Here is an 18,636-nt window from a genome sequence, read left to right on the forward strand (position 1 = left end):
ACTGGTGTTAAAGAAGGCTAAAGGCCGGAGGTCAGGGGGAGGGGCTTACTCACATGTAGTCTGAGTGCACTAAGCTGCTGATGTAGACTAAGCTGAGGACATCAGTTTGGCGTATCCTCACAGGACCTCAGCCAGTTAATGTATGGCTGGATGGAGATGAGAGGCCAGACGGCCCTGTGGCTGTGTGAACAAAGAGAGGCAGATAAAATGTCACAGAATAAATCCAGGTCAGACAGACTGGTTTTACTGTAATGGAAGATATAATTACAGTTTATATTTGATAAAACTATTTAAGTGTAAACGTCTGTTTTAAGTTGTGAAGTTAATAACTCTACTTCTACCTAATTGTGGAACTGTGTGTTATCATAAAACATAATGGAGAACAGAAGGTCATGATAGGTTTATTTCTTATATTGTATAGGCTACAAAAAGCCAACCTTTTGAACAATCATCTATCCTCCCTGTTTTTTCGTGTTGAACAAAAATTACATTTATATTTTATAATTACATTTATACTTTAACAAAGTAAACAAAAAATAACAAAGATAAACAGTGAGGCATTGGGTATATCAGCACTCTACTGTCTCCATGTGGCCGAAGAAAATATTACAACAACATCCACGTGGGTCGGATCTTTTTACAAAAACAAAATACAATTCATCGTAAAAAATAAAACTAGATGTAAAAAAATGACAGATTGGCTTTGCTGTTTGGCATCACATTTTCGCTAACCCAGGTTAGCTCTCAAGGTTAGCCAACAATTTAGCTCGAAGGTTTGCCCGATGAGTTCTGTCCTGGTAGTTCTAAGTTATGTAATCATTCAAGGTCAAACAAAACTAACAACGGGTATTAACAATGACACAAGTTTACATCAAAGGCATGTTCCAAGCGCTTTAGCTACTGGACCCTTTCACATCTTTATGCAGAGACTATCCAAGATGGCCGGTGCATCTGGTCCCATGGTGTAATGGTTAGCACTCTGGACTTTGAATCCAGCGATCCGAGTTCAAATCTCGGTGGGACCTCGTCCTTTTCGAGAGCTTGACTTACTGTAGTTAGATAGTCCAGGTAATACAGGTTTTATCCCAGCTGCCTGAAATAGCAAAAACAGCGCCCTGCCTTAAATAAAACAATTAGTTAACGCAATTCTGTGCAATGACCTAAGCTTTATTTTGTATTCACAGTCAAAGACTTGTAATTCACAATGTCGAAATGGAATGTTTTTCCCCCACAATCTGTGCATTTTAAAAAATTAATAATGCATATAGCATATACATAATGGTCAATGGTGAAGTATGGACAATTTAACCGCTTTAGAAGGCGCTTTTTTTGAGGCTAACATTAAGCGCGATTAAGAGCAGTGTTTCAAAGCAGCCACGCCTGTGTATGCTTTTTACCTAAAGGCTGGCTGGCAGTTGGTATTATGCTGTAACACTGAGTGAAATAAAAAGTGATGATTTGGTCAGGACAGCTAGACCCATTTTATATGTAGGTGTCTGTTCGTTTTTTTACACACATAAAACAGTACTTGTATACAAAAAGCAACAAAGAAAAAACAAATTAGCAGACACTATTTGGCACTTGAAGAAATACAGTAACAGTGGTTATGACATTCAGAAATCACAGTGAAGCAGAAAAAAACACCACAACAACAATTAGGTTATACATTTGTTTGCAAAACAAAAAACATTAAGAATATTAAAAAAATTCAGTTGATTCAGTGATTCAGTTCTAGCACAACACAAGCAAACAGCAATATGTCTACCCATTAATATGGCAGAAAAAATTTGGTGATACATGCATTTTTGTCATCATAAATTCCTGCTTTATTTATGTGCATTTGCATGTAGAAAAACTTGTAACTCACACGTAACTGGTCACATGTTTTTAAGAGAAATACTGATTTAGGCTAGGCTATCAAAAGTAACTTAATTCTTATTATTAAGGATCTTGTTATAGTCATATATCAGTAGTCTGCAGCCCGTTGAGGTTGTCCACGTCCCCGTTGCTGTAGGCAGGTTTGCTCTTGTGCTCGTGCTCACTGGTGGATTTGCGGTGCACTAATGACATAGGGGGGCCGTGGTCGTGGTGATCAGCAGGGGGGTGCTCCAGGCTGATCGTGGCCCGGCTGGTCTCTGTAATGGAGGAGTTGGTGTGGTAGTTAAAATGGGAGTGGTTGGTGATGGGTGCGACTCCCCAGCCTGTTTTACCCCACGCACTCTTCCACTGGGCCCACTTCCTCCGCACAGCTGTCTGGGCCTACAGTATGTTTAGAATATTAGTATACTAGCACAATAAAGTACTGTCAATATGGTGATATATTTTCCTACCTCTCCATTGCAGAAGCAAAAGATAACAGCAACCAGCAATCCCTGCAGAGGTCAAGAAAAAACATGAATAAATAATAATTATATATTATAAATAATATATTATAAGTTATATATAATATTTCTCGGTAAACAACAAAATGAACCTCATCCTTACATCCTTGCATAGTATGCTGTAATGTTCAAATTGAACAATATCATTCTGGTCCTATTGAAAGGGGCCATATTAAAAATCTACTTTTACATGCTTTTTATCATGTTAAAACAGTGTTCGCTCATCATTATTTTTCTAAAAGTTGTATTTTGAGTGATTCATGTATGTTGGAGTAATCTTGCACTGTCCTGCATTCAAGGAGTACTCAGACAATTTCACTTTTCACCTAACTCCTAGCCCCACTCATTGCACTGTACATGTGGTTACTCAAAAAAAATCAGACTTTAGGTCATAAATGCTGGGATAAAAAAAAATTCACAGACATTTTACAATAATAAAAACACAAAAATGAGAGTCTGTTGCTTGTTGATAAGACATGCAACTTCTTAGTCCTACAGTTTTGAACAGGAATTCATGCTTCTTTTATTATGCAGTTTTAGATCAATCTTGAGGTTTATATTCAACAAAAATGTTAAATAATGATGAATACATTATAGTTTCATACTAAATAGCTGGGGAAAAAGCTTTTTTTTTTACTCTAGACTGTATTTTCAAACCATGTTGCAGGAGCTGTTTTCCGTTTTGTGATGGACTGAATAAAGTGACAGCCATCAACACATGTTAACAGAGTTATCAATCAAATTACGCTGTTTTTGTTTTGAAGTATTTGTAGCAGTGAACTATTTTTATTGGTGTTTGAAAAATGGTCAACTCCTTTGACAGCTCCCCAGTGGTGCAGTCACAAGATCCCAGTTTACATGTCACGCACATACATTGAGGTAACATCACTGATCAATTTTATAACGCATTTCTTCACTTTAATACTGGTTACGATATGGAAAATGTAGGTTTACTTAAATGAAATGTGGATAGCTAAATCACTTTTTCACAACAGTTGAATTCTTTACCAATCCATGTGAGCATCTTTTCATTTTGCAATCAGGATATTGCTTCTGACTTTACCTGGAAATGACAAAAAATATTAACAAAAAAGTCATAGATGGCACGGCTGATGCGTCCCTCGGGTCTCCATGGGAACAGGATGAACTGCACTCCCAGCAGAGGGATCAGGATAAGGGTAGCTCTGACGGCTTTCATGTACGCAGTGGACTCTGCACAGTGTGTCTCCTTTAGTTTAGTGATCAGAACCCGCACAATGTTCAGCAGGAAGAAAAAGTTCACCTAAAGGGAGCAAAGCACACAGTTTAAAACAGAGCATGGACCTCCAAAAGAATAGCTAGTATTCAGTTTATTTTTTCATCTAGTTTTAGATGTGAATCCAGCATCAACAGGACTATGACAAAATTCTGTCTTAAGACATGATAAGGGATTAAGATGGTTATTTAAATGTGTTTCTTTGAATATACAGTGTTTGTGTGCAGTTTAGTGTTATATGTGTGCACCATTTTTACTAAGAAATATCAAAGAAGATAGTTAATTAAGAAATAGCTATTAGCCTTGTTAGTCCTTTGATTATTTTTTTTTTTTTATAATCGATCCAATGGTTCAGTGGATATGATACTCACAAGCAGAGCAGCCTGAATAGGTCCATGAATGATGTAGAGCAGTTGTGTGTGAGAGCTGATCCAACATCTGAAAAGGAACATGAAACAGTTTTTACATCACCCGATATTTAATTTTATGCTTTGAAAACTGAAAACGTACTTTTTACTGATATATATTAGAATCTTACTTGTCATTATAGAGCAGTCCACGTGCCACGGCGTAAATAATGGCTGGAACGGCTGGAAAGCCTGAGAATACAGAACATAATAGAATTGTTATAAAACAGCTTCACAATACATGCAAGTCTATAGGCTTTAACACGGTTGAAATCTATATACCTATTGAAGGATACAATGATGCAGTTCAAGGTGGAGCATGAACAAGAAAAAACTGCACAATAGGCACTTAACAATGCATTAGCGCTCACATGTGCTGTGCAAGGATAAGAGCTTTACAAAGATATACAAGAATGAAGTACTGAAAGTCCTTTTAAAAATATGCTAAAATGGCTATGCAGTAAAACAAAACAAAAAACTCACAAAAAACACACATTATTGAAATATGACATGACACACAATGAAATGTGTTATTTTTATTTTAAATGTACTAATATTAGAGTGAAAAATGAAATTGTTTGGTACAAAAATTGTATTTCATAACTCTCCTCAGAAAGCTTGTGTAGTGGATAATAGGGTGGCTCTTCAGTATAAGTGGCGCTGAATAACTGCAGTGTACCAGAACTGCATAATCAGTACAGGAAAGTGAAAGGAAGAATACTTTTCTGTTCGCAAAAAAAGTTTTGAGGTGGAAAAACGTACCTATTTTAAACTATTGATTTTTTTTTTCATGATAATATATTATAAAAACAAATGGTAAATATTGACTTCCTGGACAACTACAGTAAAGAAAGCATGTACTCACCCCATCCCAGGACGTAGTACCAGAAGAGCTGCTGTTCTCCCACAAACACAGCCACAATGATGAGGGTGTGCAGGTAGATGCCCTCACACAGCATCCAGAAATAGGTAGAAGTTGAAGTGTACTGGGTCAGCACAGCCAGGATCTTACAGCTCACCTAATGGATTTGGCAATAAGGTCAAGATTAGATTTAAGGTTGGGTGAGGGAAAAAATGTTATCAACATCCCAGTTACACTATTTATTATAGTATAGTATTAGTATTGGAGTTTTGTCTCACGGGGTTGCTTGCAGTTATTGCCTGGTTATTGGCCACTGTCAATGACAGCCACATGATGGTCACTATGGAGTTGAGGATGAACGACATAAACATGTTTTTATGAAGAGAAATCCTCTGGCAGCTCAAACTTCTGCAACCAAACAACGTGCAAAAGGATTAGCTTGTCAATTAGACACAAACATTATATTTGGACATTAGAGTTGTCTTACTCACTTGAAGTAGGAGAAGATAATGAGGCATATAATAAGAGAGACTATGGAGAGACCATGGCCAACCATGGCCAAGTAGTAAAGGCTGATGGCAAACTGTAAGATGAAAAGATAAAATATAATCATTTTATAATGTGTATAATCTTACAAGAATACTAGAATAATAAATGTATTGTAATCTAATGATAATCCAGAATGTTCCAATATGTGATTGCAGTTAAAACAATGGTCTAGCTAAAACATTGCTTTTTAAATTTGATCAGATTTGAAAGCCTTTCATTTTTTATGTAGATTGATAGATACAATATACAAAATACAATATACATTGCAAATCAATAACTTAACAATATCATTAAAAGCTATTTGCAAAGGTCCTATATTATGCAAATTTACTGTTGTGAGCCTTAAGCCATGTTGAAATGTTACTACCTCAAAAACATACCTGGAGCTGTGTTTTGTTTCATTCACATATGTTTGTGTAACCCTTTTTATTAGTCTGTCTACATCTCCAAAGCTCAAAATGCTCTGTTCCACCTTGTAATGTCACAAAGCAGTATGGAGTTTACAAATACAGTGGACCACTTCCTGTATTACCACATGACATCACAAGGTGAAAAAGAGTATTTTCTGTCTGACAGAACTCTAAATATGCCTAAATGTGCAGAGATTTTGTGTTAAACCGGTGTGAATGAAACAAAACTCCGGGTATGTTTTTGACAAGGAAACAACATTATAACATATATCAGAATATAGAGTAATATGGGCCCTTTACATAATTTCTTAGCAACTATTGATTTATATACTTTGTTGTATAAGTAAGTGGTTATACATTCTTTGTACAATACAATAAAAATAATAATTATGCAGAAAACTATTTGGGGCTGTCTTGGTTCAGCATAATAGAGTTCTAAGTGCTGTGGTGAGAAGTCGTGAGTCGACTGATGGTGCTGGCTTCAGTTCAGGTAGTTGTGATGGGGGTCTGAGTGTGTGTGAGTATCAGATATCGACACCTGGCATAAAACATCCCGCTGTTATTTCCTGTGGAGGTTCACATTTCATTTCACAGAAGAGAGGGTACACTACAGCCTTCCCATAACAGTGCAATAGAAAAATATGGACACAAATATGACCTTGTAGCTCTGTAGGTCCCTGTGCACATGTCTTTCTGTGGGATTTCAAATTGAGAGATTATTTCTGCAATCTATTTCAAAGACAACTATAATACCCTAGTAATATCCATGAATTAGCATATATGACTCCTACTTCATGAATTAGGCTAAATGTCAATGAAGCCATTTTGTGAATATGGTATTTTTAGGTGATATTCTTTTCTAAACAGACATAGTTGCATTCATATTATTTAATTTATTGATTGATTGGCCAACTATAATGTAGTCATCATCAACATAAAATAAAGTACACTCATTATCCCATTAAAGACCTCTGTAATATGTATTAAATTAAGTGGCTATGTATTAAAGTAAGTGGCTGCCTTTGCCAGGAAACACTACTGTACACAAACCATCAATTTTCTCCCTGTGCTAGTATGCAAGCTGAAATAAGCAATAAGTGTGAGATTGTCTTTCAAAAAGAGTACAGACTTTTCACTATAACATTTTAAAATGTTTAACCTGTGAGCGAGATAACAGTCTCTGAAGGTCGGTGGATTATATGGATTCATGAGAATATAATAACACTGCTGAGAGTTTAGTTTGAAATAAATCTTTAGTTTTTGACTGAAAGATTTTATCAGGGTGAAACCAAATAAAAACAGCTTTTGCTTTGTGGCAGCTTTGTGCGACAGGTACAGCGGGTTATGAGATTGCCCCCTTGATTTGGTAAAGAATTTCTGAAAAGGACTTTGAGCTTTCTTTGACGATCTGGATTTTCCAGGCTGTAAACTTTAAAAAGCCTACTTTATACAAACATATTTTTAGTTTTAGTTTTAATATTGTGCTATAATATTGTACCTTCATCAAAAAATATATATGGAATGCTTTATTTCATTAGTACACATTTAATGCTTGGTTACTACGTTACTTACGTTACTCTAAATTACTACCAAAGCTGAGGTGTAAAGTAGTTTGAGTTCCATCTGCACAAGAGCTAAAATACATATTTAGCTCTCACTTGAACTTCAAAATAACATAACATAAGTCAAGAAAATATCAGTGCACCAGCAGGCATATGCACCAATATTTGGGAATCCCTGCACCATTAAAAACTTTGAGATAATTAATGGTAATCTGGCTTGGTTCAGGTTGCCTTGACATAAGGTGTACCTTGAGCTTGTCTTTGGTGTATATCTGACACTGGGTGTAGTTCGTCCAGACCCGGTTGCTCTCTGGATGATGGAACCACTGGCCGTCAGGGTTACATACCTTGGTAACCTTCTCTGGAAAGGACAACATAAATCAATACTCTTAAATGTACTATGTTATTTACAATCTGTTTGCATAACAAACCTCCAGGGTCAAAGTCATGGAAGTACTCAGGGCACATCTGCATGACCGTCCCAGGAGGAGTGTCCCCCCAGCAGAGCCATCCGTCCCAGGTCCGGTTACAGTGTGGACCTACAGGAGGCAGTAGATAAAAAAAACCTTTACATTATTGAGGGCAATTATTCAATAGTCAAAGTCAGTAATGAAATTCTCAAATATAAATGTAATTACTCTTCATGTCTTGTGTAACACTGCTCTAGTATGGCAATAAAACTAAAACTATATGTAATACTTGGTAGACTAAAACATGTGATCAAGGCATTCACTAATCTTGTTGAGAAGTGCTTCATTGGTAGATATACGTTAAAAGCAGCTGGTGGTTAATTAAAAAAAACAAAAACAATAACAAATAGCCCAAACAACATCGAGGAATATATTGTTAATGAGGATTTGTTATTAGGTATCAATGTCCTTTTTCTACAGAAAACATTCAGATAATGGAACTAAGCTGACTTCTTTTGTAGCAGTTAATAGTTTATAAAAAATAAAAATAAACTCATTCAACGTAGGATCATGCATTTAAATATAAACTTTGAGCAACCAGCTGTTGAGCCAGTATACAAATCTTATCCACAATAGCAGGAAAGCGGTCTGTACAAGGCTTTACAGTGGCATGTTGGGAAATGAGAATTTTTCAAAGGGAGAAGTTTGGAGAGCCTGAGACAAAGAGAGAACTTCCTGTCTTTCAAGCTCACTTCCTCCCCGTGTTACTGCTGCACTCTCCTACAAGTCCTTCATAGTATAACAGCTTGTGTGGAGCTCTTGATAAGAACATTTTCCAGTATATTTATGTAGCCAAATGAAGAAAAAAAATCTCTCTTCTAGGCACAATATGGAACAAACTATCAGACGTGCCTCAGACATTGTTTCCTTACTGGAAAATTTGTACTGTTATTTATTTGTTGGATTAAATTATATTTATATTTAATTGTTTGATGTTACATTACAGTGTTATGTGGGAATTACTTATCTTACTGCAAAACAAGTACGTTATTTTGAATATTAAACATTAATCTATTTAATATTCAGTTGATCACATTATAACTGATTTCACTTAAGACATAGCCAGACATAGCTACATCAGGTTTGTGTTAGCTCCAGTCTGTTATCTCAGCAAAGCTGATAATATGGAGGTAGTGCTGTCACCTTGTTCAGTGTATGGGGGATCGTGGATAATTTTCAGGTAGCACTCAAACTGAGCGGCCAGGATCTGGTGCCGAGTTTTCCCCAGGACAGCAGAGATGTCTGTGAAGTTGGTTTCCATCTGCTGCTCCTCTGCTGGGGGCTCCTCTGTGAACGAAGCATCCTCGCAATGACATACCTAACAGATGAAATAATAACGGTGTATGCTTACGAATGTAGTATTATCTTAATGCAATCAAAAACAAGAAAGGACCTGTTTGGGAGTTTTTCAGTCCATGGAACAACTGGGAAATACCCATTGAATTTAAGTAGAAGTTGCAGAAATTAGATGACCCACATAGGCAGTCACGATAGGCCAATGAAGACTGTGACTACTTAGAGTTCTGGCAGTGGTATGTGAGTTTTTAATGTGGTATTTTCAATATGGTTGTATATTTTTATATACAGTTACGTCATAAGAAACCTTGTGAATTTGTGGTGCACTGTAATTTTTTTGTGGCGATTGTGATGCTTGTCTCCTTGGAGAAGTTATTTTTTTGCCTGGAATGTTCCACAGAAGGCATTTCATATATGTAATATCGATCAGATTTATTGGAGAAAATACCTTGAATACCATGCATTCTTACTGTGAGTGGATTTGTCTCTTGATAGATTGGACCTGTAACTTGTCACGTGGTGCCCCCTGCTTATATCCTAGCAGACCAGTTTAATGCCATACTGTACATTCTAGACAGAGCAATACCACAACTAAGCTGGAGGATCCTCACAAAGTGACGCACCTTTAATAAAAATCAATCATCAATCATCACACAAATCACTTACCTCAAGTAAGAAAACAGCTAATATTGAGAGTGGTAGCCTGCTCCACATCTTTCTGCAAGAGATTTCAGAAGAAAAAAAAAAAGTGTAAATACTGTATTTTCATGTTTCTCCATACACAATAGCCCACAATATTAAGTTCATAGAGGACTACGGTGTACAATAATGATTTGCCTAAAGAAAAACAATAGTGGGTGTTATATGTGATATGTAATATGATGTGAACATGTGAACAGTGTAACGTGCTTTAGTGTTTATTTCCAGAGTGCAGGGACAGGAAGTTCATGCTCCTCACTGCAGCCTCAGTCCACTCAGGCCTCAGTGGCGCTGTGTTTATTACAGAGGGGAAAGGCCACACAGTTCCCTCTAGTGTTTTCTCTTTAACAAGAGAACAGGGTCACAGGACATTTACACACAATATAGGATGTGCTACATATGGCAGGGGACCAGATACTGGTGGACAATATGCTAAAAACTTAATTTGCAATTTTCTTCAAGCCAGATCATGATCTTGATTTTTTTCATGATTCACGCAAACTTAGAATCTTTTTATTGCCTTGAAGAGGTAACTAAAGTCATCTGTTTCCTCTGTGCTTCATTCCAATTGGTTAAATTCACCTCAAAATATTGCAATACCAAAACTTATCAAATCCCTCTTTTTACCAATGTTTTATTCATCTTTTATAAAATATTCACCTTTTACTAAATGCTAGTAGAAATATGTGCAATATTGTAACTGAAGCAATAGCCCCATCCCTGTTTGATCACTGTGTAGGTGTTTTATTGTTTCAGATTTCAATCCAAGGACACACAGTGTCTCATTCTGATAGCTTGGCAACACTCCCTCACTTCTTTGTCATCAGCTGTGCATACAATAACAACTTGGATGTTTTCTGATAACCCTACAATTCCAAAGAAAGTGCTCAACAGTGTAAATCTCACCATAAAAGAACATAGCTGACTACAGCCTTACCATTTCCTTTCAAGCAATGACTATGACTATGACCACATTTTTGATTTCCAAGACAGCTGTTCATTGTCCAGGATTGTGTGATCTATAAACTGGAATCAGAATCAGAATCAGAGGACACAATCTGTAAATCATTAAACATTCTACTGAAAGTTTGTGTTTTGATTATTAATTTTGAATGACAGCTTCACTTATGATCACAAGTTGACCCTTTTATAGTCCTTAATAACAACAACAACAACAACAACAACAACAACAATATTGTATCCTCAATATTGTCTTCTTCTTCTTCTTCTTCTTCTTCTTCTTATTATTATTATTATCTAAAAATCATACCAAAATACATTCAGTTATAGCCATTACTGTCTTACAAATCTCAAAATTCCCTTGACAGTTCAGTGAGAGAGTCAGTGCCAGGGGACAGAATACATAAAGAAAAGTGCTACAAAGATGTCTCTTAGCAACTGTAGCCAATCATTCAAGGAAAGTCATTTTCACATGATTTGCCTTTTTAAATGAGTCATTTCCGCACAGGAAGAGGATGGGCAACACGTTAACTTAATGTTAATCTCATCTGGAAATGAACCATATGCTTCCAATATATAACTGTATATAACTTTTATCTGAGAGTAGATGCTCTTATAAAGTACTCCGCTCATTTTGCTCAATATTCAACACATTTGTTCAGCCTCTACTGAGATCTATTGCATAAAACTGATTTAATATTGTTGTGTAACTTTGCCACGATTTAATTAAATGTATAAATAATGAATAAAACATGTTTGGTTGTTTTGCAAATAATAGTCACTATGCATACAAACGATGGTGCTTTTTTGCAAAGAACTGACATCACTTTGATCCCAGGCTTTAATAGAATATATGCACTGTTGAATGACAAAAATATAATATGGTTATATGATTACAGACCTAATTTTTCTTCTAACATCGTTTATGTACGTCATTCATTGTTTCCATGGATATTTTATTGCTTTGCTACAGTTATAATATAGTTGCACATCAGATCTATGTAAAGACAGCCCCACTTAGTAAGAATGCTTGTTTTTGAAGATATTTTTGAGCAATAACATATCCACTAACACAGGGGGCGAATCCTCCAATAGAAACTCTACGCTGTATATAGACTCTTTTAAAACTCTATAATTCCCTTGCTGTGTCCCAGAAGGCTCATCATTTGAATCATGGGAAATCCAAACATTGCTATATTGCTTGTTGGCCTTTGAACGTAATCAAATTGAGAGCAGATGTTTTCACGTAGAAAATAACCCAGAGGTCATTTTTTGACGTACAAACTCTAACATTTTAGAATCAAAACTAAAACAATGCTAACAACACTGGATAATTTGATTTCAGTCTATTAGCGAAACAATAGCCATGAACGGAGTGTCTTTGTGAGTGTAGGAGTGTTCATGAGAGATAAGATAGAGCCCAAAAGATGTGGTAGGAAGGAGCAGGGAGGGGGACAAGAAAATCGTTTTATTGCGTGATGGCTGCTGCTACAAAATTAAATCTCACATTCATTATCCTTGTATGAGACAAAACAGGAAAGAGCCGTAACAGACCTTGCACTAAACGACATTCAACAAATCAATGAACCTCCTTCAGATTTACTATGAAGAGCTATGCAGGCAGTTCAAGTGGTCTGGAGCAATATGTATGTTCTTCCTTCAAAGGGAATTTAGACAGTCAAATGAGTGATGTGCAATATGTTTTTTTAAAAAGTAGATATATTTTATACTTGTGTACATTATTATTATTATTATTATTAACATTTTAATATGAATTCGCTTTAGAGTGTCCATGGAACTGCTATTGTTTTTCTTAGTACAGTTCATAGACTGTGGCTATGGTATAGTTATAGTTATAGGTCAGATCTGTGGAAATGCTCACAGTAAGAATGTATTTTTTACAAGATATCTTTGAGTAATATACACACCGCAAATGAAATAAATACAAGACAGAAATTTTTAATGCCATACTGTGAAACATACGGTGTGTGATATATACTGTGAATATACTGATGTTTATTGATGATGGATTAGATTTCTCGAATTCACTTTAATCAACTGTAGTTATTATAATTTTTTATGTCATCAATATATATAATTTAAAGGTCCTATATTACACAAAACTCCTGTGAGCTTTAAAACATATTATAATGATGTTACCTCCTCAAAAACATACCTGGAGTTGCGTTTTACGTCATTCACACATGCTTGAGTAACCCTTTATTATTAGTCCATCTACATCTCCAACTGTGATGTCATGTCAACAGTTATTTTCAAGATAACAGCTCCTTTTACCTTTGTTCAGTAGAGATTCCTGGGCTGAAATCATCCTGTATTACCACATGACGTCACAAAGTTTTTTCTGTTTGAGAGAAGAACTCAGCCTAAATGTGCAGGGTTTTTATGTGTTAAAATTGTGTGAATATAAAAAACACAACTCCAGGTATGTTTGTAGTGAGGAAACAATATTATAATATAGATCAGAAGCTAGAAACTAGAAACTATGGGCTCTTTAATGAAATAGTGGAGTTATAAAGTGAATATTACTATTTTGTGACAGAAAAGACGTGAATATATCCACTAGTAACCTTTCCATTTTAATCAATAGTTTGTGGTTATGAGCAGTACCTTATTTTAGCAAGTAAAATTTACACTACAGCTTACCATTTTAGCAGTAGTGTATTATTCTAGCCCTCGTTATTTTTGAACACTTCACAATTTAAGTCTGTGTGCCTGTTATTATTCCCTCATTGCCAACTCCTGAAACAGCCACTCTATCTTTGGAACTACAAAGCTACAGATAGGATCAGCCTCTGCACATAGGTCTGGTGTTTTTCATCAGAACAGCATGCTCCATTCTTCATTCAGGGGTAATACAAAGTTGCGGCTGCTGTAGGACAGAATGACAGAGATGTGGGCTTCATTCTGGACCTCAGACCTCTTCAACCAAGCAGAGAAAGTGTAGTCTTTGCAATAATGTAAAAACTGACTTACTTATTTTGCAAGCATAAACAAAAGCAACGTAATATTTTTGTGATTAAATGCTTCAGGTCAGAGGAAGCTGAATTTTCTTGTATACATTTCCTCGGCTCTTCCTCTTTCTCCCTGAAAATGGTTAAAAATAAACTTTTGTTGCAGAAAAGCAAAATACATACTGGGAAAGCGTCAGAAATCATCACATACTAACCACTTACACCTATATTCTTTTTATGCTTGAGCTTGATAAAACAAATCTTATCATCTGTTTTCTCAAGCCAAAACTCTTGTGAGTGATTAGTATTATTTTCCCATAGCAGACTCCAGAAATAGACACTCTTGGAAAATGCCATTTTCTGTTATTTTTACATGTTATATGTCCCTGGGGTTGTATAAACAGCCCCCAACAAGTTATTTGAGCAACAACATTCATTTTCTGACCGCCCACTGCAGCTTTCCCACGTGCTGCGCCAGACAACAGTCACTATAGCTGCACCTTGTGTCCATCAGAATGGGAGTAGTCCACACTGACATGAGAGTGACAAGGCCACCATGACACCACCAGAATGTAGTTCTTCTGTGAGGAGTCCCTAGCTGGTTATCAGGGATTCTTGACATGGTCCATGCACACATTCACACATTCACTCACTTTTATCAGTTAGAATGGATGGCTATTGTCAATATGAGACCACATGCTTGAATATTATTATTATTACATTTTCAATAATAACATTTTAAATTGACTTCAAGGAGACATTGTGCTATATAGTTTTAATCTTTGACACCTGTGGACCATTATGTTAATATTGATCTAAAACAACTTCATAAAAGAAACAAGTCCGATGACTTCTACGTTAGAAAACTGTGATGCCCAGTTGGACCTGACGTCGCCGCAAAACTCCTCACAACAAAGCTTCATGAAGCTGTCGCACCTCAGATGGATAGCTGCACATCACACTAGCAAGTAACAGACTTTTTTTTCATTTGTACCAAAATGATGATACGAAGCTGCCAAATTCTTGTATCACCAATTAAGAAAATAAAATTGGAGAACAAATTAAGTACAGAGGAGTGGGCGTGTACCAGTGGTGAAACTCTGGTGAGAGGAAGCAACTATAACGTGCTTAAAACATCTGAGAAGTTGATTTTGCATAACAGGTCTGCTTTAAAATGTATACTTTTAAATAAATTACTCTCAATGCGAAGCATGTCACCACCTGATTATTTATTAGTTTATTTGGTCGTGATTGTGCATATTAATGAACATACATAATATAAATGCTGTAAACATGCTGGATTGTAACCATGGGCTAATTCCCACGTGTTGTCCCACATTCACTCCACAAACGCACTCTCATTCATACACATGGACAGGACACTGGAAGCAAGGTGGGTGAAGTGTCTTGGTCAAGGTCACAATGGCAGTATTCACAGCCACTGTCGCCCCACTGTAACACCTGACATTCCAAGATGTCTCCCATCCAAGTACCAACTGTGCTCAACTCTGCTGAAGTTCGGAGATCGGCCAAAAAGAAAAAAGGTAACAACTACCTGGGACACAGGAAATGTGATCAAATGAGTTGGTTGCAGTGTTTTAATTAATTTAACAAACTGAACACCTCATAACTTTCAAAAACTATTTACATTTAGGATTGCATCTACTGTTCCGCTTACAAAACAAAACATACTCTTAGATATCCTGCAGAGAATACCCCACTGTGCAAAGTAATAACTTTACCCTCTAACTACAACCCCCACAACCCAGCATATTATTTACATACAGTATGAAGCCCAAGAGTGTCAGCTATCCCCCAGCGAGCCTGAAATAAGTGTGGAGCTTTTTCAGGTATCAGGCTGGAGGGCAGGGGGGCTCGTTGTGTTGGGACCAAAGTAGCAGCCAAAACACCTATTAATACACTGATAGCTTCTTGGCAAGAGCATGTTCTTAGATGTTGGGGTGCAAGGGAGGGGAGCCCATTCAGAGGTATTTAAGTGAAGAGCTTTGACATGGTGGTTCATTACAACTTGGCAAGGTATATTTCTGAAGACATGTAAAACAAATGGTATCATGGCTTACAAAAAAAACCTCCAATCAAACATAAACTAGAAAATCTTAGACACAACTTACACATAAAGGGTTAGTCAGATATGAGCTGCAAAACCCCAGCGTTGGTAAATCTTGCTATCTCACCAGACTGGGGAGGAGACTGGAGTCTAAACAGCAAGTAACGTCTTTCATTGGAGTTAGTCATGTAATGGCTGCAGCTAGAGAATAGGCTGAAAGATTTTATTCAGCAGGTAAAATATGCATCACTGGCATTAAACTATAATGCAAACCACATATAGCGTTACTGTCTAGTCTTGAAATAAAAGCCTAACATTACAACAATACAACAATGTTCGGTTAATAATAAATTAAACCATACTATACAAATGAAACCAATTAAAATACTACATTTTTTACTTAAGTGTCATTCACCAGACTATAGATTGTGTCTGATGTGTAGGAAAATGATCAGGGCATATGCAAATCCTGTGAGGAGGCCTACTGAGCAAGAAAAATAACTTACACCTTAGCTTGTATACAGTGTGGCTTAAGGTCTTAGAATAGTCGGGAGAGGTAGAGGTATAGAAGCAATGGAGCAATAAAAAGTCTCTCATCAAGGGTAGTCCTACTAATGTATATCACAGTGATAACAGGAAATCATTTAAAGCTTTTACGCAAAATTGACTCTTGAGAGCTTTTACTCATGTTATAATGCTATTACCTCCTCAAAAACATGCCTGGAGTTGTGTTTTGTTTCATTCATACATGTTTGAGTAACACTTTTAATAGACTGTCTACATCTCCAAAGTTCAAAATGCTCTGTTCCACCTTGTGATTTCATGAAGTGGTACTTTTCAAGTTAACAGCTACCTTTTACCTTTTGTTTAGTAGAGATTAATTCCACGGCCGAAATTACCCAAATGATGTATGGAGTTTACAAACAGAGTGGAGCGCTTCCTGTATCACCACATGACATCACAAGGTAGAACAGAGTGTTTTCTGTTTGAGAGAAGACCTCAGCATAAATATGCAGGGTTTGTGTGTTAAACATGTGTGAATAAAACAAAACACAACTCCGGGTATGTTTTTGATGAGGAATCAACATTATAACACAGATCAGTAAATAGCGTAATATGGGCCCTTTAAAATTGGTCTATAATACTGCTCTACTCCAACAGTTTTTACTTTCACTGTGGTTATTTGCTTACTCTTGACCAAGAACATGGTTAAAATTGGCTTCTGACCGACAAAATAACCTACACAGGACGCTTAACATTACAATATATACAGCTATTATATTCTCATTAGCATATAATAGTTTCAGCTATACCCAACCTACAAGGTACTAATTAATGGTACTGCCTTATATCTATTATATTTGGATCAGACCTGGACAACTGTGGGATTACACAGATGACTCAATGACTGCCTTCCCATCACCATATTTGAATGCACATGTTTTATGGGTGGAATACTGTTAGTGGTGACAAGTGTTCCATTTTTCCTGTGACACTTTGTCAGAAGCTGATTTTTGCCTAATTAAAACTCTGCTAATGAGAGGAAAGGCTGCTACTTCCAGTAAGCAGTGAATGCAGCGTTTGATGACTTATGAGAGGCTGTCTACTGTTTCTGTTGCCCAACAACCTCCATTTGTCACAGTATAATAGGAAGCCTAAGCCTGTTGATTTTTAATTAACTTACTGTATTACTACTGATGTGCTAATACTCAAAACAGACAGGATGTGACTTCCCCTTCTGGATTCATTCAACTTTAAAAAGAGACATATAGGCTATATGCTGTTGTTTTTAATTTGATCATGCAAAGATGCAACTAAACCTGGTTTAATGTAGCCTATATTACACAAGCATACATTGGAATAGAATTAAGGTATTTTAAAACTCATCAGATGCAAGGGCAATAAAGCATAAAAATAATGAAAATACGCCTACAGTAAAGTTTTAGGTATTACGTGCACTTTTTGAATGTTTGTAGATTTTAAAGATTCTAAATAGCGTAGGCTACAAGTTCAATTCATATTCAGCATTTCAGACTTTTTCTAGATGGAAATTAGTTGAAAATACATTGTTTCTTACCTTTTATTCAGAAGCAAGCAGCCAAAACGTATTTTTGTGTAAAAAGCTCCGCGCTTGCATGATCCGTGAACTGTCTCATTCTGCCCCTCTGTCAACACTGCCCTGATCTCAGACGCTGGGAGAAGAACTCTGCCTGTTCAATCACAAGCTTTAAGTAATACAACAAGGACACTTCCTGTTTGATTCCTACAAAATAAAAGACGGAAGTAAGAGCTCTATGTGCTACTTATTGTTTTAAACACATGTACGTGCTTTGCCTGAGTGAAGACAAAACATGCCCATTAGTAGGCAATCCTCTAGCTTGGAGCTCCCGATCAAGCTGAGCAAAACATCTGAAGATGGGTTCCCGAAGGTCCTCGAGCGCTGTGCAACTACTTCATGGAAGTAGAATCATGAACTACTGACGACAGACTGCGCCCGTGTCATTGGGAGGGGTTGGGTCAAATACAGACAATTAATTTCCCTTATTACGTACAAACATACATACCAACAACAAATGCAATGTAACCACAGATAAAAAGATAATACATGAAAAGTTGAATCTGTTTTGTATAAGTGACTCAGCTTCTGCAGCCTCAATTTGGAACAATGGCGCCACCTGCTGGACTTGATCAGCCTATGAACTGGCTAATGACAGATTTGACTAATAAGGCTTTCCTAATGAGTGT

General features: G+C 36.5%; 1 protein-coding gene and 1 non-coding gene across 3 annotated transcripts; one reads left to right on the forward strand and one right to left on the reverse strand.

The window, feature by feature from the left end:
• Window positions 1-953: 953 nt before the first annotated feature.
• Window positions 954-1,025, forward strand: trnaq-uug (transfer RNA glutamine (anticodon UUG)). The gene has a single exon. It is a non-coding gene; the product is annotated as a tRNA-Gln (tRNA).
• A 387-nt stretch (window positions 1,026-1,412) lies between these two features.
• On the reverse strand, window positions 1,413-18,088 carry calcrl2 (calcitonin receptor-like 2). 2 transcript variants are annotated; one of them, XM_033969988.2, is made up of 13 exons: window positions 17,969-18,088; window positions 9,859-9,910; window positions 9,040-9,214; window positions 7,858-7,965; window positions 7,675-7,787; window positions 5,397-5,488; window positions 5,184-5,313; window positions 4,909-5,062; window positions 4,175-4,235; window positions 4,008-4,074; window positions 3,445-3,663; window positions 2,331-2,372; window positions 1,413-2,259 (listed from the first exon to the last, which is right to left on the reverse strand). In XM_033969988.2, exons 2-13 carry the CDS (start codon window positions 9,904-9,906, stop codon window positions 1,960-1,962), a joined length of 1,509 nt encoding a protein of 502 aa, XP_033825879.1. In that variant the 5' UTR covers window positions 9,907-9,910; window positions 17,969-18,088; the 3' UTR covers window positions 1,413-1,959. The 2 variants fall into 2 exon arrangements, with proteins under 2 accessions (XP_033825879.1, XP_055079075.1); XM_055223100.1 differs by lacking the exon at window positions 17,969-18,088 and having other exon boundaries at window positions 9,040-9,183.
• Window positions 18,089-18,636: the final 548 nt, after the last annotated feature.

Source organism: Periophthalmus magnuspinnatus, chromosome 7 (assembly GCF_009829125.3).
Source record: "Periophthalmus magnuspinnatus isolate fPerMag1 chromosome 7, fPerMag1.2.pri, whole genome shotgun sequence".
NCBI lineage: Eukaryota > Metazoa > Chordata > Actinopteri > Gobiiformes > Gobiidae > Periophthalmus > Periophthalmus magnuspinnatus.